Consider the following 21,682-nt stretch of genomic DNA (forward strand, 5'->3'; position numbering starts at 1 on the left):
GTGTGTGTGTGTGTGTGTGTGTGTGTGTGTGTGTGTGTGTGTGTGTGCGCACGCTGAGCCAGAACCGCTGTGCAGACGGCCCTTTCCGAATCCCAGAGGGACCTGGTTCCCTCCGGTCCTGCTGCTCTCATGCCTTGTCCCTGACCCGCCCCTGTGTGAGCCGTGGAGAGGGGCCAGGCACTCGGCCTTGGAGGTTTGAGCAGTAAGTACAGCAGCTCTGCCCCAGGGGCCGGAAGCCTTAACAGCTGAGTGATCGGTGGCACCTTTCTCTAAGGAACACTCTTTAGAAGGGTCATCAGGCAGTACTTTTGCTGAAGTGCAGGTTTTGCATTCCTAACTGGCTCTGATTCTTCTTTTCTTTTCAGAAGCTCTGCCCACAGCCCTTTATCTTTGTTTTTCCACCCTTTAGCTTTTTATGCAACTCAGGGGCCTGGGGTGGGCTGGGGGCCTCATGGACTCCTGACAGGCAGGCCTTCCAGGCAGTGGCCACGTCCCATTTCCTTCACCAAGTGTGGTTTCTCACAGGTTTTTACTTTTCCCTTCTCTTGAAAGTGACTTGTGAAAGTAAAGAGAAGAAAATAAATGTGCTGGAGTTCCCAGAGATAGCCAGTTTCTGTGAATTTTGCTGTAAGCCTCTTTTACAATAAAAAAAAATACTCAGCCACACAGAAAAGCGTAGTGACCACCTTTGGTCTTACCACTTAGCTTTGTCAAGTCCAGCGTTTTGCTTCTACTCCTTTTTACAGAACTGCAGTAGGGCTGGCGCTGGCCGTCCTGGGTGCCCCATCCCATTGCCTTCCTACCTCCTCACGGGCCACGCGGCCCAGGCGTGGTATGCTGCGTGCCCTGCATGCTGTGAAGTGCAGATTGTAGGTCGATTTAAAGAGTCAGGTGCTGCTGTAAGGCTTAGAGTGGAAACTAGTACTCCACCCGCCATGGCCTCCAAGGCAGGTCCTGGGAGCCTTCAGCTGTGTCCTCTTGATGGCCGGTGTTTCCAAACAACACGAGTCATCAAGAAACAAGCACGAGCAGTTTCTTCGTGTCAGCTGCTGCCATGTGCATGGGAATCAGCAGTGTCCTGCCTGCGTCCCCTCCCTCTTTGCTGGTGGGCTCCTTGTCTCCAGAACGTGCCCCCCGACCTTGTTTGGGGTACATGTCATGGGGCAGCTTTCTGAAGGTGCGGGGAGGGTGGTTAGGAAGGAGCCTGCCTTTCAGGAGGTGCCCTTCTCCCGTCTGCAGCACTCGGTTATCAGGCAGGTGTGTGATGCTCAGTCAGATGTTTCCCCGCAGATTGTCGAACCGTTGCTCCAGGCTTTTCTCTGGTTTTTAGTTTGCTTGGTTTTCTGCCTGCTTTTTCTTTTGAGAAGTCTGCGGCCATTGAGTCTGGGTCCTTCATGTGGGCTCTGATCGCCCTTCTCTCTGGCTGTTTTCTGGGGGCCTTCTCACCCCGTGCTCTGAAGAATGATGGAGCTGGGCGGGGGTGTCATGGGGGCCCTGAAATTAGCTGCACAGTCAGTGGCTCTTTCCGTTCTGAGTCTTCAGGTCCACAGACCTGGGCGTTTCCTTAGGCTCCCTCCCTCTGGAGCCGTCCGCGCCTCACTCTTCCTGGGATTTGTGCAGTTGGATGTTTGACCCGCTGACTCTTGGTTCTTTCCTTTCATATTTTTTCTCTCATGTGCCTGCTCCCTGTTCTGCTTTGGGGGAGATTTTCTCAACTTTATTTTCCAGACTTCTGTGGGCATGTTCATTTCTGCTGTGGTTTCTACTTTCCAAGAGGCTCTTTCTCGTCCTTGGGATATTCTCTCTTCATAGCCCCCATCCTTGCATCCTGAATGTAGACTTTGGATCTCCTTGAGGTGCTGTGACGTGTGTTTTTTTTAGGGATTTTCCTGTGTGTGTTTTCTTTCCTCCCTGTGTGTCACACACCTTTCCAGCTGGAGGTTTTCCTCGATGTCTGGTGGTCCGTCCGCTTATGGCATTGGGGCTGGGTTTGCGAGCCCGGGTGTCAGACTCGGGCACCCGGCTGCATCCCTGTGGGAGCCCTCCTGGGTCAGTCAGTCCTCCTTTTCTCGTGGGGGTGGGGTTCGGTGTCCTGTCTTCACCCTTTGTGGGGAGGGGCCCCGTGTCTCTTCTCTACATGTGTCCCAGCGTCCCCGAGACCAAGGCCTCTTGTTCCCATCTGTCCCCAGCATCTGGGTTCTGTCTGCATCTACCCGTGATTGGCTTTGTCCTGTAGGGCTCTGCTCTAAAACACCCCTTGTCGCCTGGGGGGACTAGAGGCGAGTGGGGACACCTGTAGATGTGCGTTCGTCTCGCTGTTTATCAGCCATATTGACGGCAAGGCATTCATACTCACATCCCAGCACCCGGAGATTCCTGCCTTAACCATTTGGGGGAAGTTAATTTTCCTCTCTCTCTCGGTCATTTAAATCGCACAGAGGTTCTTCTCATCAGACTTCGTATTTGCTCCGCAGGTGGATGTGATCTGTGCATGTCTGGTTTTAGTAAAGGGATCCCAATCACAAGAGCGGTTTTTCTGAGGCGGATGCTGGCGTGGACCCTGCTTCGTTTCAGTCATTGTCTGGTCCTTCTCTTTAGATGTGTGGTTCTGTTTCCTGCCGTCCTCATGAGTGTTGAAACAAACGTTCCTTAATATAACCCTCTCCTCTTTTCTGTATTACCGAGGTAACGTTGGTTTATAACGTGTGAGTTTCACGTGGACAACGTTGCATTTTGACTTCTTTATACATTACAGTGTGCTCACCACCGAAAGTTTAGTCACCATGCGCCACAATACCGTACAGTTGAGTCGCTTCAACTCATCTTGCCCTCCCCCCACCCCTTCCCCTCTGGTAACCACTACTCTGTTCTTTGTATCTGCATGTTTGTTTCTGTTTTGCTTGTTTACTTTTTATATTCCACGTATATTCCACGTATGAGTGAAATCATATGGTATTTGTCTTTCTCCATCTGACTTATTTCACTGAGCGTAATACCCTCCAGGTCCATCCATGTTGCTGCAGATGGTGAGATTTCATTCTTTTTTATGGCTCAGTAATGTATTGTGTGTGTGTGTGTGTGTGTGTGTGTATACCACATTTTTCTGTTGATGCGCACTTCGGCTGCTTCCAGATCTTGGCTATTGCAAATAATGGGGCAGTGAACAGAAGGGTGCGTATATCTTTTCAAATTAGTGTTTTTTGTTTTCTTCTCAGGGGTGGAATTGCTGGATCATATGGTAGCTCTATTTTTAATTTTTTTTTTTTTTTCGGTACGCGGGCCTCTCCCATTGCGGAGCACAGGCTCCGGATGCGCGGGCTCAGCGGCCACGGCTCACGGGCCCAGCCGCTCCGCGGCATGTGGGATCTTCCCGGACCGGGGCACAAACCCGTGTCCCCTGCATCGGCAGGCGGACTCTCAACCACTGCGCCCCCAGGGAAGCCCTATTTTTAATTTTTTGAGGAACCTCCATACTGTTTTCCACAGTGGCTGCACCAGTTTACATTCCCACCAACAGTGCACGGGGGCTCCCTTTTCTCTACATCCTTGCCAACATTTGTCATTTGTTGTCTTTTTGGTAGTAGTCATTCTGGCAGATGTGAGGTGATATCTCATTGTGGTTTTGATTTGCATTTCCCTGGTGATTAGTGATGTTGAGCACCTTTTCATGTGCGTGTTGCCCATCTGTATGTCTTTAGAAAAATGTCTATTCATAGTCTCTGCCCATTTTTTTAAAAATAAATTTATTTATTTATTTATTTATTTTGGGTTGTGTTGGGTCTTCGTTTCTGTGCGAGGGCTCTCTCTAGTTGTGACAAGCGGGGGCCACTCTTCATCATGGTGTGTGGGCCTCTCACTGTCGCGACCTCTCTTGCTATGGAGCACAGGCTTCAGATGCGCAGTAGTTGTGGCCCACGGGCCCAGTTGCTCCGCGGCATGTGGGATCTTCCCAGACCAGGGCTCGAACCCGTGTCCCCTGCATTGGCAGGCGGATTCTCAACCACTGCGCCACCAGGGAAGCCCCTTCTCTGCCCATTTTGAAAGGTTTTTTGTTGTCGAGTTGTAGGAGTTCCTTATCTGTTCAGGTTATTAACCACTTATCAGATATATGACTTGGAAATATCTTCTCCTATTCGGTTGGTTGTCCTTTCGTTGATCGTTTCTCTTGCTGTGTAGAAGCTTTTTAGATTGAAATAGTTCCATTTGTTTATTTTTGCTTTTATTTCCTTTGCCTGAGGAGATATATTCAGAAAGATATTGCTAAGATCAATGTCAAGGAGTGTACTGCCTGTGTGTTCTTCTAGGAGTCTTATGGTTTCAGGTCTTACGTGTAAGTCTTTAATCCATTTCAAGTTCATTTTTGTGTATGGTTTGAGATTGTGGACCAGTTTTATTTTTTTGTATATGGCTGTTCAGTTTACCCCACACCATTTATTGAAGAGACTGCCCTTTCTCTGTTGTATGTTCTTTACTCCTTTGTTGTAAATTGTCCATATGTGCATGGGTTTATTTCTGGGCTCTCAATTCTGTTCCATTGATCTGTGTGTGTGTTTTTCTGCCAATACCATGCCATTTTGATTATTGTAGTTTTGCAGTATAGTTTGAAATCAGGGAGCGTGACACACTCTAGCTTTGTTATTCTTTCTCAAGATGGCTTTGGCTATTTTGGGTCTTTTGTGTTTTCATATAAATTTTAGGATTCTTTTGTCTTATGTTTGAAACATGTTGTTGCGATTTTGATAGTGATTGGAGTGAGTCTTCAATTGTTTTAGTTAATAATGTACATTTTAACAATGTTAATTTTTCTAATCCATGAGCAGGAATATCTTTCCATTTGTTTGTGTTTTCAGTTTCTTTCTACAATGTCTTATACTTTTCTGAGTACAGGTCTTTCATCTCCTTGGTTAAATTTATTCCTAAATAAATTGTAAGTGGGGTTGCTTTCTTAATTTTTCTTTCTTTTAGTCTGTTGTTAGTGTGTAGAAGCACAACAGATTTTTCTACATTGATTGTGTACCCTGCAACTTTATTCTATTCATTTATTATTTCTAGTAGCCTTTTGGTGGAGGCTTTTCTATATATAAAATCACATCTGCAAACAGTAACAGTTTTACTTTTCCAATTTGGATTCCTTTTCTTTTTCTTGTCTGATTGCTGTGGCTAAGACTGCCATTACTGTGTTGAATAAAAGTGGCCAAAGTGGGCATCTTTGTCTTGTTCCTGATAAACCGTCCTTTTTTTGCATTTATGTTATTTTTGGAGCACACATCAAGGCCGTGCCAGTTGACACTCTCATGGGTAACAAACAGATGTCCTCTTTTCACCCATTCTTAAACAGTGATGTGTGGACAGTTGTCACATGCTCATTAACCCCATGTGTTTCTCCTTGTGCGAATGCATGCTCATTGATGGGTCCGTGTGTGTACGTGCGTGCATGCGTGTGTGTTCGCTCCCAGCCCGAGCATAGCAGGTGTTGTCTTTGACCTCCGGCATGTGACAGGGTGTCTTGTGTCCTTGCCCATTTGGCTCTGTGGGGTCACCCATGTTTACTTATTGGTTTGTGCGACTCTTTGCACAGTTGTTACTAAGCAAAGAGCCTTTAGCTGGGAGAGAGGTGCAGTGGACATAGCTGAGTTATTCCCACTACCCGGTGAAGCCTGGATGCCTCATTGGGTGCTGACCCGTCCTTGGTGTGTGCAGGACTGCACCCTGAGACTCTGGCAGTACAGAAGCGGCCGCGAGTTGCATTGTTGTCACCTGCCCAGCCTGCAGGAGCCAACGGAGCCCTGGAGCAACAAGGTAACCTCACGTTTGTCTCTGGTTTATAGGGCATCTCTCCAGTCATGGATCCTGTGGAAAAAATTCGTTTTACGTTGGAAAAGTGTTTTTCCTGTCAATGTAAACTTCTTCCAGCTTGAGAGGAATCGTGTATTTCAAATTCTGAAGGCACCTAGTCATGTAAATGGGAAAAATTTATATCTTACCATGTTTGCATTCAAACCACTAATTTACAGAAAGGCCTCTAATCCTGCTTGGAAATGGATAAAATAGTGGTGCCTGGCGGGGAGCTGAGCATGCCCAGGATTCCCTACCTCTGTCCATCGTGGGTCAACCTCATGCCCCCAGGATGGTGCACTGGCCAGTGCACCCCCAGGTCAGGTCACCTGAGCCTTCAGCTGTCAGGGGATCTGCAGGGGAGAAGGTGTGGGCTGCCTTTCAGGCTCTCGGGGTTCTTCGCTCTGATGCTCCCGGGCGGGTGCCCTGTTTGGCTCGGGTCCAGCTGATCACACGTGGACGGTTCTGGCAGCTTCCAGAGGCCCAGCTGGGCCTGGTGGGGAGGGAGGGTCTGCTCACGCGTTTCCAGGGCCTGCAGAGCTGGCCTGGGGGCTGGGGTCATGATGCACAGGGTGGCAGCCCGTGGCACGGGGCTTTGCTGCGTGTCTAACGAGACCTGGGCCTGAACTGAAGGGCTCTCCTCCCTCGTCCTTGGCTTCTCGGTTCTCTCGTCCACCCCGAGACCTCTCTCTAGCACGTGGGCAGGTAGGCCTGATGTGGGTCAGAGCCCCAGGACCCCAGGACCGCGGCCACCCAGCCCAGCGGCTGCAGGGCCCTCTGGGTCAGTGGCCTCCAGCTGCTCTGGCTGCCCCCGTGCGCGCCTCCGCCTTGGGTTTCTGCAGCCACGGTGCCCCCGTTAGAGCTGTGGCAGAGAGAGGCCTGCTCGTTCTGCCTTCTTCCCGTCTGCGCTCTGCTCACCCCTGACGCCCCTGGACGGCGAGGAGAAAGCGTAGAGGGGAGCAGCGGCCAGGGCAGCCCCCGAGAGCTGTGCGTGGGCCTGCCGTGCCCCCTGCGCCTCTGCTGGCTCCCAGCCCAGGCTGCTTTCTCTGCCGGAGCGTGTGGACGCCCACATGCACGCCTTTCTTTCCTCCCCGTGTGCTCTGTCCTCCCTCCTTTTTGAGCAATTCCATTGGCCTTGGAGATGTGGCACAGCTCCGGAGGGAGGGCCAGAGCCACGGAGCGGCCTTTGCCGTCTGCCCCGTGTGTCGGAATTCCCTGTGAGCTGTGCCCTCACTGGTGTCCAGAGAGTCCTGCAGTGTCTTCTCTTTGCCTGTCATGGACCACATGTGGGGACTGTCCGTCCTGCAGCGATGCTCGCAGTTCGAGCAGAGCAGCCCGGCGTCAGGTCCTGCCAGGCTGACACCCCTGAAGCCGCTGCTTTTCCTTTCAGAGGTTTGCTGCGTCCAGGATCACTTACTGGCGCCAGGAGGACTGCGTGGCGCTCCTGTGTGACGGGTGAGCCCGCGCGGCCCGTTCGGGAGGCTTGGACGGCGACGCTGGCGCGGCGTCTGCCTGCAGTGAACTTCGCTTTACGAGCCCTGCTGCTGCGGGCCGGGCGGCTTCCTTTCTGTGCACTGCATCTTAATCCACTAGGGTAAAGGGAGCAGTGGCCCCCGGCTGGCCTTCTGTGCAGATAGAACCCAGCGAAGGGTCGGCTATGGTAGAGTCCACCTCAGTCAGTCCCAGCTGGGCATGAGAGACCCGTCGGGGGCTGGCGGTGCTGACGAGGTGGGTGTGGGGGGCACGGGCCACTCAGCGTTCCCTCCTGGGCCTTGTCTGCGTGTCGGGGGGGGGGGGGGGGGGGGGCCCCCCCGCCCTCCCCGGGGGCCCTGGGGGGGGGGGGGGGGGGGGGGCGTTTGGGGGCCTCCCACATCGTCACTTGTCCTGACAGCAGGCCTGGGGCGGGCGGCTGAGCTCATGTTGGAAATGAGGACGCAGGATTAGAGGGTAAAAAGCCTGCTGGGGAGGGCTGAGCGTGGCCCGGGGTCCCGTCCGCTGCTTGGCGGGCAGGGCGGCTGTCTCACTTGCACGGCTTCGACTTTGCTGCCTAGTAAGCTGCCCCGGACTTCGGGACTGGAGCGTTCGTTAGCTCACGGTTCCCGGGGTCGGGGAAGCGGGAGTGGCTTGGCTGGGGGCTCCGGGCTCAGGGCGTCCCGAGGTTGCCGCTGAGGTGTTGGCGGGGCTGGCCCGGGGCTGAGCGCCCCCGTGGGCGCTGTCGTGATCGTCCCCTCTCTCCCTGGGAAGGCTGCCCGTGGTCTGCCTCTTCCAGCTGGATGTCCCCCGGCGGCAGCTGGTCTACCAGCAGCAGCTGACTTTCCAGCACAGAGTGTGGGACGCCGCCTTTGAGGAGGCCCGGGGGCTGTGGGTCCTGCAGGACTGCCGGGAGGCCCCCCTCGTGCTCTGCAGGCCTGTGGGCGGCCAGTGGCAGGTGAGATGGGCGGCCCCGCTGTTTCCGTCGACCACGCCCGTGCCAGCGGCTGTGTCCTTGGGGGACAGCGGCCACAGGGCTTGCGGCTTGGGTGCAGGGAGCTGGGTGCCTGGCCGGGTTCTTCAGTGTCACGGTGCCTGCACGGGTGTCTCGGGGGTGAATTGCTGTCATTGGTATGTATTTCCTGTGATTGTTCTGCTGACACGTCTTTTTAGGAGAAAAGCCCGCAGTTGGTGAGCCCTGGGTGTGTATCCTTAACATTTGCAGCCTCAGTGCAGCCTTGCGCTGGGGCAGTGGTCCCGCTGGACAGTGAGGGGGCCCCTCCTTGCAGGTGGCCTGGGTGAGCCTGTGCGTAAAGCAGGGATGTCACCTCCCGCCTGTCCTGTGTCTAAGGTGCCATGGGGAGAAGCAGGTGACACCCGCAGAGCCCTTTGCGAACTTGCACGGCCTTGACGAGTGCTCAGAGCGCCCGACAGCTCGCTCGGGGGTCTTTATCTGAAAACTAGCAGTGAGCGATGCCGCCAGCCGGCGCCTGCCAGGTTCCAGGCACCTTGGGCGGAGTCCTGCGTGGCGAGCCGCGGTCGCTGCCATGCCTGATGAACCGGGGAGAGCGGCCTTTCCGCCTCCTGTGAGTACAGGGGTCGACCACTGTCCACCGGCCTCTTTCCAATAAAGGTTTTCCGTTCGTCTTCTCAGTCTCTTCCTGAAAGTGCTGTGTCGAAGAGGGTCTGTGCTCACCTTCGCGAGAACTGGGCCATGTTGGAAGGTGAGGACCCGCCCTGGCCTGCTTTGCAGGGTCATGTTCAGCCGTGGGCGCGGGCGGACGCTGGTTCCAGAGCGCGGAACGCAGCAGGAAGCTGTTCTGTGGGTGAGGGTGCAGGGCCTGTGGTGGGTGCGGTGTGTGTGTCCGCGTCCGCGTCAGGACAGCAGAGCTGCTGTGAGCCGGGGCCTGGTTGGTTCCCTTAGCGGAGATTCAGGCGCCGAGAGCCTCTCCGTTTGTATTGGCAGAAGGCAGGCTCTTGGGACGCAGCTCCTGGCTGTGTCTGGGGGTGCTTTTAACTCGGCCCTGGAACTCAGGTGCCTTTACTCGACTAAAGAAATGATTGCTCAGAAGACTTCTTGGGAAGACAAGCCACCGTCCGGATGGAGGCCTGGGTCCTCCGAGCTCTGGGGACACAAACGCAGCTTCGGTGTGTATAGACGCTAGAGCGGCCCGCACATCCCACTGTTTCTGTGGGTCCTGCGGGGTCTGCATCCGGCCGCTTGGTGGTTGGCAGATTTCAGGTCCCCGCTTGCTGTTGGCTGGAGGACACCCCAGTCCCCAGTGCAGAGGAGCAGGGGCACGGTGCCGACAGGACACAGCCACAGCCTCTGCACCTGGCCTCCCGGGGACCCCTGGGCCCCGCATGTCCTGTTAGAAGCGAGTCCTGGGTCCAGCCAGGTGTGGCCACCAGGAGGTGGGCATCCTTGGGGCCATGCCAGAGGAGGCGCCACAGGTCCACGGAGAGCCGGGTGGTCACTGTCGCAGGAGGGTCCCTCCGGCCCACCACGTCCCCCGCTAGAAGCAGAGCCCCTGCGCTCCTGTGGCACACTGGCACCCATTCTTGTTCCGCACAGGCTCTGCTGGCACGGACAGTGGCTTCAGCAGCCTCTACAAGGCCACCTGCGACAACATGACCACTTACCTGAAGAAGAAGGAGGAACGGCTGCAGCAGCAGCTGGAGAAGAAGCGACGCAGGGGGCCACCGCGCGGGTCCAACGGGCAGACCAAGAAGATGAAGGCGGGGCGCGCACCACGGAGCTGCTCGTCCTAGCTCGGCTCGGGGTGCTCCTCGGGGGTGCTCGGCGCCTTGGGGCGGCGGGACGCTGTGCTCACCCCTCCTGCCCGCAGCGCCCTGACGCAGGCAAAGGGGGGACCTCATTCCCGACTTGGGCTGGGGGGCGGCGAGGTCCATCCCGACTCAGCGGACACCTGGGGCCGTGCCGGGTAGCTGGACGTGGGACCCTGGGCTCTGGAACATTCTGTTGCTGAGCAGAGCCCTCTGGCTGGAGGGAGGCCATGCAGCGTGCTAGCCGCTATGCCTGAGCAGTGAGGGCCTCCGAGCCCCTTCCCTTCACACTGTGGCGCTGTCCTTTCCTGCTCGTCCACGCGGCTTCCTCTAGGGGAGCCTGGGCGCGGACGGACGTCTTTCCAGCAGTGCGGTGCTTTTCTCCAGTCCCCTCACCCTCCTGGATGGTCCACTACGCTGTCCAGCAGGCGGCTGCGCGCCGCGGGGCCCGTAAACCTGAGGGGAGTTAAGTCCTCGGTTCCCTGGGCAGCCCTGGCTCCGGTGCTCAGGCCCCTCCCCGCCGGCGCTGGCGGAGACGGGAGCTTGTCCGCGACGCGTGCGGACAGAGAAGCCCGGCTGCGCGCTTTCTCCGCAGGGAAGTGGCGGGTGACGCTGTGTACGTTTGATTTCGGTTTGCACTTCGTGCACGTGCTGCAGAGCAGGGGGTCGGCTGAATTCTAATCACTGATCAATAAAGATGAGCTTTTTTGCAGCTTCTAGAAATTTTAGCAGCAGCACCTGGAGCTAATCTCAGAATATATTGAGTGGAACCATTTGTGATGAGTGCGCTGTTTCCGACCGAAACATTTGCCTTTTGATTTGAAAAAAAACATTTCTTTGGTTTGGGGTTTCACAGGGTACTTGGACACAAGTCATTTTGTGTATCAGAAGCTGCAAGGCTTCCAGCTTTTCCTCAGTGCCTTGTTTTACTTTAAACATTGATCTGAAAACATGCTGTTTGTGAACCGCCCGGGGTAACTTCCCACAAGGGACATCAGGACCTCCCCAGACTGGGGGCTGTCTTGGGCAAAGGAGAGCGGAGGGGGTGTGCCTGGGATGGAATGGGGTCCCCAGGGCAGAGTGGGGTGCCCTGGCCATGGTCCTGGAGGGGGAGCCTGACCTCGTGAGCACTGCATCGGGCCCAGGAAGCGTTTTTGATAATAGTCTGCTCTGAATTCTTGGTTTTAGGAGCAATTTAGGTTTGTTCTTGTTGGTGTCTTTGTCTAAGATAGGGGTCAGCAAACGGGCTCGCAGGCCACATGCTGCCTGTTGACCAGTTTTCTGTGGTCTGTGAGCGAAGCGTAGTTTTTACATTTTTAAAGGGTTGAAAAAAGTCAAAAGCAAAAGATTTCCAGATGAGTGTCCATAACTAAAATTTTACTGAGACACGCCCACGCCTGCTCGATTGGGGGTGGTCGGCGTCGGCTTTGGGGCTGGAGCCGCAGAGTGGGATGGGTGCCTCGGAGACCGGATGGCCTGCACAGTCTACAGCCTTGATTTTCTGGTCCTCTACAGAGAGCCTTGCCAGTCCCTACCGCGCTCTCTCTCAAGTCTGTGCAGTTATTTCCTCCTGTGCAGGAACTGGTTAATTTCACCGCGTTCCACGTGGTCCCTGAGGGCAGCTAGGGGAGCAGCCTCTGGAACCCCGGTGTCCCAGCTCCGGGCAGCAGGGGTGGCGCTGAGGGGTGTGTGAGGCTGGCCTCTTGCACCTGATTGGGAGGCTCAGACTTAACGATAGCGGCAGTGCCAGGCAGCCTGTCCGGGAGAGCAGAGCACAGGTGAGAGGGGCCACGAACATCTCCCGCCTTTCCGGGGGTTGCTTTAAAGTTACTTGCGTTCTGATCGGAGCTACACACGCACGTGTCAGAGACCAGGCTATACTGACGGGCTGACTGTGACTGTGGTCTGGTCTGCTGCTTCTCCCACACAGCCCCGCCCCACTTGGTGATCCGTGCCTCCGTTCCCGGGGCTTCGGCCGCTAGAGGCCCGGCAGCAGGTGTGGGGGGGGGGAGGGGGAGGGAGGCAGCGGCCTTCTCTTCTGCTGCGGTGCCCGTTCCCGTGGGCTGCCTCCCTCTGGGACTGTCGCCTCCTGGGGGCCCTGGCTCCACCCAGCCCCAGGGGCAGACGTGGCTTCTTCTTGGTCCCGAAACCCCGTCCGCGTCTCTGGAACTAGCGTCTCCATCAAAGGACCTTAACGAATCTCAGGTGAGTGTGAGCTGAATTCTCGCTGGAAGCCTGACTTAGGAACCGTTCCTGCTCATGTGCCCCCGGTTGTCCCGAAGTTTCTCCTATGGTTGGCGGAACCCAGACCCGTGAGGAGCCAGCTGTTGGATTTCCTGGGTTTTCGTCTCTTACCTCTTCACCCATAGCAGCAGCATCCCTGCTTCCCTCCGTGGCTTTGCCTTGAGAAGACCGGTCCATCGTCATCTGGTTAGAAAAGCGGCTTCTTCCGGTTTGTCTGTTGAGCCACGGGGGCTGAGGAGTTGAGTTGGCTTTCTTACCCCTTTACTTATCTCTATTTTCCGTCCTTTCTCAGTGTCCGTGTGTTTTGCGTTTGGGGAGATTCCCTGGGCTTTGTTCCGGCTCATTTACTGATTTTTTAAAAACCTGGTCACCACAGTTGTGAATTCGAAGTGGTTTTGTTCCTTCGTTTTCATCCTAGTGAACGGCTGGCGAGTGTGCCCGGAATGGGTAACAGTCCCAGCCAGAGCCAGGACGCTCAGCAACAGCAGAGTGGTCCCCAGGTTCCCTCCTGACAGTTACCGCCGACCCCCCACCCCTACCCCCAGGCCAGGCCGACCCAACGCGCTGGTTCGCCACCTCTCATGCTGTTGTGTACGGCTGTGGTGTTCACTGTCACTGCTTCCTCGTGTGAAAACACCACAGCGCGCTCACCCCACTGTCACGTGGGCATTTGAGTAGTTCGCACGTCTGGGCTGCGGGGAGCGAGCTGGTCGCTGTCCTGGAACACGCGTAAGCGTTTCTCTCGGGAGGGCCCTTGCTGGCCTGCAGGCACTTGGACAGCGCCGCCCACCCTCGTTCATTTCAACCCCTACTGTGAACGGACAACGTACACCTTGGTACATTCTCGTGCTCAGCCTTTGAGGTTTAACTTTGCAAAGGGGCAGACTTGGAGTTATGGGCCGCTGTGTGCGGGCCAGTGAAGCAGCCCACTTCGTGTCGAGCCCACCCTGTTCTCACCAAAGGCGCCTTAACAAAGCGTGGATCACCGCTCGGGGGGGGGGATGCCAGCACACGGTCGTGGGGACATTCAGGCCTGCCAGTAGATCACCGTGGCAGGGAACTGAGGCCTCCTGCCAGCAGCTAGCGGCGGACTGTCTTGGGAGAGCTTTCTTGTGTAAATAGAGAGAATGCTGTGGATTTGTCTCCTGCAGCACTGTTACTTGAGTTCTGTACGTGTTGCCGTGCATTTTTCTTTCTAATTTCCGTTGTGATTTCTTTGCCGCATGGGCTGTTTGGAAGTGTGGTTAAATTCCCAAACGTTGGATGTGTTTTCTTCAGATTTTTAAAATTGATTTCTGGTTTTAATTCCATTGTGGTCTCAATATACTTTGATTCCTTTCCTTTTAGATTTACTGAGCCTTGTTTTATGCTCCAATATGGTGGCAGTTTCACGTGCCCTTGAAGAGAACATGTCCCATCGTTGCTGGCTGGAGGAGTGTTCTGTAAATGTCCATCAGGTCAAACCGGTGATGCTGTTGGTTGTTACCAGTTTCAGGAGCACAGCCATCCTCCTAATTTCTGTGTACCTCTCTCATGTACTGAAAGCAGTACTTAAATGTCTAATTGTGGAACTAATTTTCCATTGTCCTAGTGGTTTTTGATTCTGATATTAGGCGCGTACACACGTAGGAGTAGTGTGTCATCGTCTTGAATGATGCCTTATCATTCTGAAATATCCCTCTGTCCCTAGTCCTATTCTTTGTTCTGAAGTGTAGGTTATCCTGTGAATGCAGCCACTCCAAGTAAAAAGTTAGTGTTAGCATGGAATTTCTTTTTTCATTCCTTCTTAACCTATGTATGTATTTATATTTAAAGTGTTTGTTTTTTTTTGTTTTTTTGTAGACAGTCTCTTCTTATCCTCCCAGTTTTGGATTTCAGTGGGAATTCAGCTGAGCCACATATGTAATTTAAAGTGTTCAGTAGTCACTTTGAAAAGTTTGAAAAAGCAAATAAAATTTTGAGAATAGTCTTTAACCAAATATAGCAAAAATAGTGTTTCAGCATATAATCTATATAACAGTTATTCATGAGCTATTTTACATTCTATTTTTAGTCTTAATTGTCAGAAATACGGTGTGTACTGTACATAAGTTTCCTCTTTCAGAAAGCCCTGGTAGCCTAGATAAACTGACTGCGTGAATGACCTTGCTTTGCCCTTCCCACAACCTAATTCCCACTCTTAAGCCTCAAAGTAGCCAATAAACAGTGAACCCTTGAAGCCCTAGGCACCCCAGCGCCGACCCCAATAGAGGCAGCGCCCCAGGCTCATGCGTTTGCACGGTCACTCTCTCCTCGGCCTCGCTGTGTGGCCCTCGGGCATGCTGTGCCCTCTAGGACTGAGTAATAAACCTCATTGCTCAAAGTTCCCTGATGGCTTTTGCTGAAGCGCGTCCTGCAACCGTAAGAACCAGACAGGCTGGTCCAGCCACAACCTTGGCTGTGGTGGGGAAAACGTCTGGGGGCTCGCTCTAAGTAATTCGGGTTGTATGAAGCACACGGGCGGTTTTGTAAGAAAGCTCCGTACCATTTTCCAGAGTGGGTGTGTCATTTTACATTCCTACGGGTGATGCACGTTGGCCCAGTTTCTCTGCATCCTCACCAGCATTTGGTGTCGTCACTGTTTTATCTTAAGTGAGTTTTGAGAGTTCTTTATTCAAGTTCTTTGCCAGATATGGTTTGCAAACGTCTTCTCCCAGGGCGCAATTCCTTTTTTCATCCTTTGAACACGGGGTCTTTTGCAAAGCAAACACGTGTGATATTGATGGGCTCCAGTTTATCAGTTTTTTCCTTTGACGGATGGTGCCTTTGGTGTCAAGAACCCTTTTCCTAGCCCTAACCCCTCAGGATTTCCTCCTGTGATGTTTCTAGATGTTTCATAGTTTCACGTTTTACATTTAAGTCCATGATCCATCATGGGTTAATTTGTACGTAAGATGTGAGGTTCTGTTCTTTGACTGTGGACGTCTGCCTGCCCTGGCACGACTTGTTGGAAAGGCTGTCTGTCTGTTGAATTGCCGCTGTGGCCTTCATTGTGGAAGGATATTTTCACTGGATGTAGTTCTTTAATTTTCGTTTCTTTGGAGATGTTCCTGCTCTGTCTCGGGGCCTCCCTCGTCTCCCCAGTGTCTGTTTTCCTCTGTGCTGGTGGCCTCAGTGTCTATGCACAAAGTCTGTGCCCAGCTCCGTGCCCCTGCAGCTGGACCCTCTGCCTTTTCCTTTGCGGGTTGGCACAGTGGCAGGCATGGTCAGTGGAGGGCGCTGGGCTGGGCTGGGGGGCACTGCAGGCGGACGGGGCTGCTGCTCCAGGGCCCAGGGTCCTTTCTTCGTGGGCTGTGATATGCCGGCCAGCAGCACGGGGTGCTCTGTGACACCCCAGCGGGCTCCCAGTGAGCATGCACCACACACCAGCAGGAGGTGTCCTGGCACGTGCCCTGGCACCACGTCCAGCTCCCAGGGAGTGTGTCTCCTGGTGCCCCAGTGAGTTGCTGGAACCCTGGCAGGAGGCTTTCTGCTCGCCAGCGCCACCAGCTGGCACATCACAGCCGCACCCCCTCAAACAAGGTCCAGTCCCCACCCCAAACCCCCAGTGGGATGCTGCCATCTCCCCGAGGTCCACAGATGCCACGCTTCTCCTGGCTTGCTCCCTCTGCGTCAGTCCTGGAGGTGCCGGCTACTCCCAGACCTCAGATTCCTTTGTTCTTTAAAGTTCTTTACACTTTACTCAGCAACCCTCTGTTCCTGTTTAACAATTCTTTATATTAGAGTTCTTTATATTAGAGTTTTCCTCCTTAAATTGTCTGTGTGACTTCCATCTCTTGACTGATACACCTTCTTTTCCCCACTGTGCATAGCGTGTCTTCTTTTCCTGGCTTTTAAAAAGCTTCCCTCCTCATCACTGGTCTTCTGTGATTTGATCGTGATGTGCTTTGCGGGTGTGCGGGTGTTTATCCTGTTCAGCATTTGCCGAGTTTCTTAAATCTGTGGATTTATCGTCTTTATCAAATTTGCGAGTTTCCAAGTATTATTTCTTCAAATATTTTTTTCCTTCACCCTTCTCTCTTTGCCTCCTGCAAACTTCAGTACTTGTATTTCAGGCTGTTTGATGCGGGCACCAGGGTCAACCAGTCTCAGCAGTTTCTCTTCGGGCCTTTTTCTGCTTCTGCTTCATTGTGGATAGATTCTTTTTTTTAAATTTATTTTTGGCTGCGTTGGGTCTTCGTTGCTGCACACGGGCTCTCTCTAGTTGCGGTGAGCAGGGGCTACTCTTCGTTGCAGTGCATGGGCTTCTCATTGGGGTGGCTTCTCTGTTGCGGAGCACGGGCTCTAGGCGCACGCGGGCTTCAGTAGTTGTGGCTCGCGGGCTCAGTAGTTGTGGTGCACGGGCTCTAGAGCGCAGGCTCAGTAGTTGTGGTGCAGGGCTTAGTTGCTCTGTCACATGCGGGATCTTCCCGGACCAGGGCTCGAACCCGTGTCCCCTGCACTGGCAGGCGGATTCTTAACCACTGCGCCACTGGGGAAGTCCATGGATGGATTCTTTTTCTCATCTTCACGTTCCCTGATCTTTTCTTCTGTGGTGTGTAAACTGCTGTCATTCCAAGGCTGAGCACTTTCTGAACCAGACATTGTATTTTTCATCTCTGTAATTTCGATTTTGTTCTTTTGAAAATAGCTTTCATTTTTCTCATCATAACGCATTAAAAACTGTCCTTGAGCACACGGCGCATACTTAAAATGGTGGTTTTCTCTTACATCGACTCCACCTTCCCTGTCATTTCTGGTCTGTTTCTGCTGACTGGTTTACCTTCTGTTTATGCACCTATTTTCCGCTGCTGTGTCCAGGAGGTTTTCTGTCGGGTGCCTGATATGGTGACACTGTCATGGTTGAGTGCTCAGCTTTATTACCTTCCTTTAGAGAACGTTTCGCTCCTCCTGGCAGGCTGTTAAGCTCCTGGGGATGAAGTCGATCCTTCCGGGGTCTGTTTTGGAGCTCACCGGGGCAGGTCTGGAGCAGCCTTTAGAGGGATAGTGTGCTCTGCTTTCTGAGGCCGGCCCACCTGGCATCCCTGGGGAACACCCTGTATGTTGGTGAAGTCTCCCCATGCTGGGCTGGCCGGAGGGGCCTCGGGTGACCTCTGGTCTGGGAATTGTCCTGTCCTCAGAAGCACTTGTGTGAGCCTCGCGGGGTTTCACCACACGCGAACAGGGTGGTGTTGAAGCAGAGACCCAAGGGGACCTGGGCAGCTCCCTCTTCTCAGGCGCCCTGTCCCAGACTCAGCTGCCCTGCCTCCGAATTCCCTTCCACCTGGACCTGCCCCCACTGTGCTGCGGCCAAACGATTACTTGAGGCAAAAAGTCCTCAGGCCTGTGTCGCCAGGTTTCCAGTTGGTCCTGGGGGGCGGGGTGTGTGTCAGGGCCCGCCGTGTTCCCCATGGTCTGCGGTTGAGTCACATTTGTCCTGTGACGAGTGAGGCCTGGCCTCTCGTCTCTGACCTGCCTGTGACCGTCCTTGGCCCAGGTGCTTGGCAGTGTTTCCTGGGGGGAGGGGGCGCTGATCTGAAGGACGTCTTCCTAGCCTTTCCTCTGTTATGTGAATTGTGCATCTTTCCCAGTTTGGCTTCTGGCTTTCTTTTAGATATTTTCTTTTTAATATGGCCTTTTCTGGTAGTCGGATTCATCCATCTTTTTATGATTTTTGGGTATCACACTGTATTTGGGAAGGTTTTCTCCACCCTGCATACCTTTGAAACAGCTGGTTTAGGAAGCGGGGGGGCAGAAGCGTGCGACCAAAGACAGGACAAGCCCGCCTGACGTGGGGAGGAGCGTGTGGGAAGACTGTGATTTCCGTGTCAAAAGCCATTTGTTTTTCCCCCCAAGCCTGGCTTTTTACCCGTGAAATGGAGGCAAAGTGGTGCTAAGATTCACAGTGGGATTTGCCAATTTTTGAAGCAGAAAATCACCAGCCTGACATTTGATGTTATGTTTTGCTGGTTCCAATTCCATGACAGAGAAATGAAAGAAAATAAAAAAGCTGTGCTCATGGCTCCTCTGGGTGATTTGTTTTGACTTTTGCTGCCCTGACGGGGAGGGGAGACGTCTGATGGGGGAAGAGCCTGTGAGCGGCCAGCGCGGCTGAGAGGGCACGGGCGGTAGCCAGGTGGGCAGGGGCGGCCACAGAGGAGGTCAGGGTTCCTGGAAGCCTGCGGTTCCGGGCCAAGCATCTCTTAGGTCAGTGTTCTTTGAGGTTACTGGCTCAGACGGACCATTACCCAGAGAAATCAAAAGGCTATGAGACATCTGTCACGGCGACCCTGCTCGGAACATCTGCTCCTTTTGTGAAATATTCCGATGACAGTGAATATTCCAGTGAAGTGGCTTGTTCTGCACAGCAGGCGAGCAGACAGCGCCCTTGACTGAGGATCACGTGATGAGCTACCTCAGCTCTCCAGCGTTCTTCATCTAACCTGAAGAGCAGACAAAGCGGGCCCCCCACTTGCTGGCCCTGCACCTGTGAATCCTGCCAGGTCAAGTCTGGCTGTACAGCACCGTGTGCTCAGGGGCCCTCTGCAGCTGAGCCTTGCCGGGAAGCTTGCTTTGAACCTCTGCAGCTGAGCCTTGCCGGGAAGCTTGCTTTGAACCTTAACAAAGTTCAGTATTCAAAAGACCCCCGAAGCCACCAGCACAGGTGAGAGCAGACTTTTCTCTGGTAGGTGCGTGTTGGAAAGCTCTTCACTGTATGTGGTTAAATGAGGACGACAGCATGTTAGAAATAAGTATACATAAGAAAGTTATTAAGGAACTACCCCAGAAAAACCACAGGCCCAGACATTCACAGGGGAATTCTACCAAACTTCAAGGACCAGATAGTCCCAGAGCACCATAAAGTGTTCCAGAGTGTAGAAAAGGAAGGAAAGCAGTTCCTGATTCCTCTTGTGAAGCTAGTATAATATCAGATACTTAAACCAGATAAAGACAGTATAAAGGGAAAAACCTGTATACCAATATCACTCATGAATTATCAGTGCAAAATTACTAAGTATTAGCAGCTGGAATCTAACATAAAAATAATACAATAGCATTACAAAAATAATACATCATGACTGAATGGGATTTATTTTAAGAATGTAAGGTTTGTTCAATATTAGTATCACTTATCACATTAACACATCTAAGAAAAAAATTCATAGTTCTCTCCATGGATACGTCTTGTACAAAATTCAGTACCATGATAAAAGAATGGGAATCGAGGGAAAAAAATCGTGGTAAAATATACATACAATATGCCGTTTTAGCCATTTTTAAGCCTACAGTTCAGTGGCATTAAGTACAGTCACGCTGTTTACAGCCGTCTGACACGATACACCTTAGTCCTAAAGCCAGTACCTTACTTTATGAAGGGGCACTTAGAGGCATCTCCATTAAGATCAGAAAAAAAGCATGAATGCCCACTACCTTTTCTACTATCCTGCACGTGTCAGACAAGAGGAGTCAATTAGAGGCATAACAATTGGTAAAGAAGAAGTAAAACCATCTCTATTTGCAGATGACATGATGGTATATCTGGAAAATCCTTAGGGGATCAATGATTTTAAAAAAATATTCAGTGAAGTAGCTGGATACAAAGTTAATATTAAAAAGTCAATAGCCTGCCTACATATGAACAATAAGAGACAATACGGAAAAATTCCATTTACAATTGCAGCAAGGTTTGCTCAGGAATAAATTTAACCAGAAACGTGGGGAAACCTCTACAATTAACATTTTAAAGCAGTCTTGAAGGACACAAAAGTGGACTTGAAGAAATGGAAAGACATGTCTCCTTTTGCATGGGGTGACCCAGCTTTACAAAGATGCCAGGTCTCCCTAACTTTACAAATTCAGAGCAGTCCCACTAAAAATATTAGCTGTTTTATGGAGTTAGGCAAGTTGATCCTGAAGCTCATATGGAAAAACAAACAAAAATAGCCAGAAAAACATGGAAAAATGATGAGGGGGCCCAACCCAGCCAGCATTAACACCATGAAGCCTCTACAGTCAAGACCGTCTGATGCAGGCACGTGAATAAATAGAGCCCAGAATAGGAGAGAAAATGCAGAAGTAGCCACAAGTGTATGTGGAAGCTGAGTGAGTGACAAGGTGGTGTCTCATATCATTGCGTAAAGATGAATTGTTTAGAAAATGTCCTGGGACAATTGGATCGCCATTTGGAAAAAGGTAAAATTAGATCCTTATCTCACTCCATACACAAGAATGAAATCCAAATAGATTAGGAAGTAAAAAATGAAACTACACAAGTAATGGAAGAAAACATAGGTGGATTTCTTCTTAACTTTGGTGTAGGGAGGGTCTACCTATGACCCAAAATCCAGAGACAATATGAGAAAAGTATTGATACATTTGACTGCATACAAATAAAAAAAAACTGTATCACAGAGAACACCATAAACCAAATAAAAACTGAACTGATAAACTGAGAGGAAATACATGCAACACAGACCAAAGAGTTGTCTCTTTGTAAAATCTAACATATAAAGAGCTCTTTAAAAAATTGAGTGACAAAAGGATTAAAAACTGGGGAGAAATGGGAAAAAGACATGCCCAGATAATTTACAAAAATGGTATAAAAATGACTCTCAAACATGAAAAAAAAGTTCAGACTCATAACTAGAGAAATTCAAATTAAGACGACAATGACATACTGTTTCTCACTTACCAGATTGCCAAAAACTTAAATAAAATGACACACACAGTGAGGCTCTGGGGAAAAGCCCTCTTGTACATTGCTAGAAGGAATGCAAATCGGCACAACTCTTTTGGAGGGAAATTTGGCAATAACTAGCAAAACCACACATGCACTTATGTTCTTCTCCTCCCACTTCTTGGGATCTACGCTGAGGATACATGTCCAACAATATGAAAATACACACCCATAAGGTTATTTATTGAGCATGATTTGTCACTGTGAAATGTAGGAACCAGTGCAAATGCCCACATAGGGAGGGCTAAATAAACAGGGTATCCCCACACAATGGAGCCTGTGCAGCCGTAGTGATGAATGAAGAAGGCCTATATGAACAGACACAGTGATTACCAGGACATACTGTTACGTGTAGGACACCATGCACAAGTGTCTGTAGCGTGATCCCTTCATGTGAGAAAGATGGGGATAGAAGAAAAGACACAGGCACCTGCTTACCTGTGCCGAAGAAATACAGGATAAACCAGCAACTAAAGAGGGTGGTTGGTTACCTGCGGGGGTGGGGGTTGGGGGGGAGTGGGAGCAAATTTCGTCTAAGGATACTTCGTTTAGTTCTGTTTTGGCCGCACGGTGTGGCACGTGGGATCTTAG

General features: G+C 52.0%; 1 protein-coding gene across 3 annotated transcripts in view; it reads left to right on the forward strand.

The window, feature by feature from the left end:
• The window catches only part of WDR4 (WD repeat domain 4), a 33,120-nt gene extending 13,735 nt beyond the window's left edge, over positions 1–19,385 (forward strand). For 2 of the 3 annotated variants that reach the window (XM_029214340.1, XM_029214342.1), the window contains 4 exons: positions 5,701–5,799; positions 7,226–7,290; positions 8,080–8,263; positions 8,960–19,385. In XM_029214340.1, coding sequence (XP_029070173.1) covers positions 5,701–5,799; positions 7,226–7,290; positions 8,080–8,263; positions 8,960–9,229 — 618 coding nt within the window. In that variant the 3' untranslated portion in view covers positions 9,230–19,385. The remainder of the gene's footprint in view (positions 1–5,700; positions 5,800–7,225; positions 7,291–8,079; positions 8,264–8,959) is intronic. The other variant, XM_029214341.1, reaches the window with a different exon arrangement.
• The last annotated feature ends 2,297 nt before the right edge of the window (positions 19,386–21,682 follow it).

The sequence above is a fragment of the Monodon monoceros genome, unplaced genomic scaffold (genome assembly GCF_005190385.1).
Source record: "Monodon monoceros isolate NGI ecotype Baffin Bay Population unplaced genomic scaffold, NGI_Narwhal_1 Super_Scaffold_11, whole genome shotgun sequence".
NCBI classification, from domain to species: Eukaryota; Metazoa; Chordata; class Mammalia; order Artiodactyla; family Monodontidae; genus Monodon; species Monodon monoceros.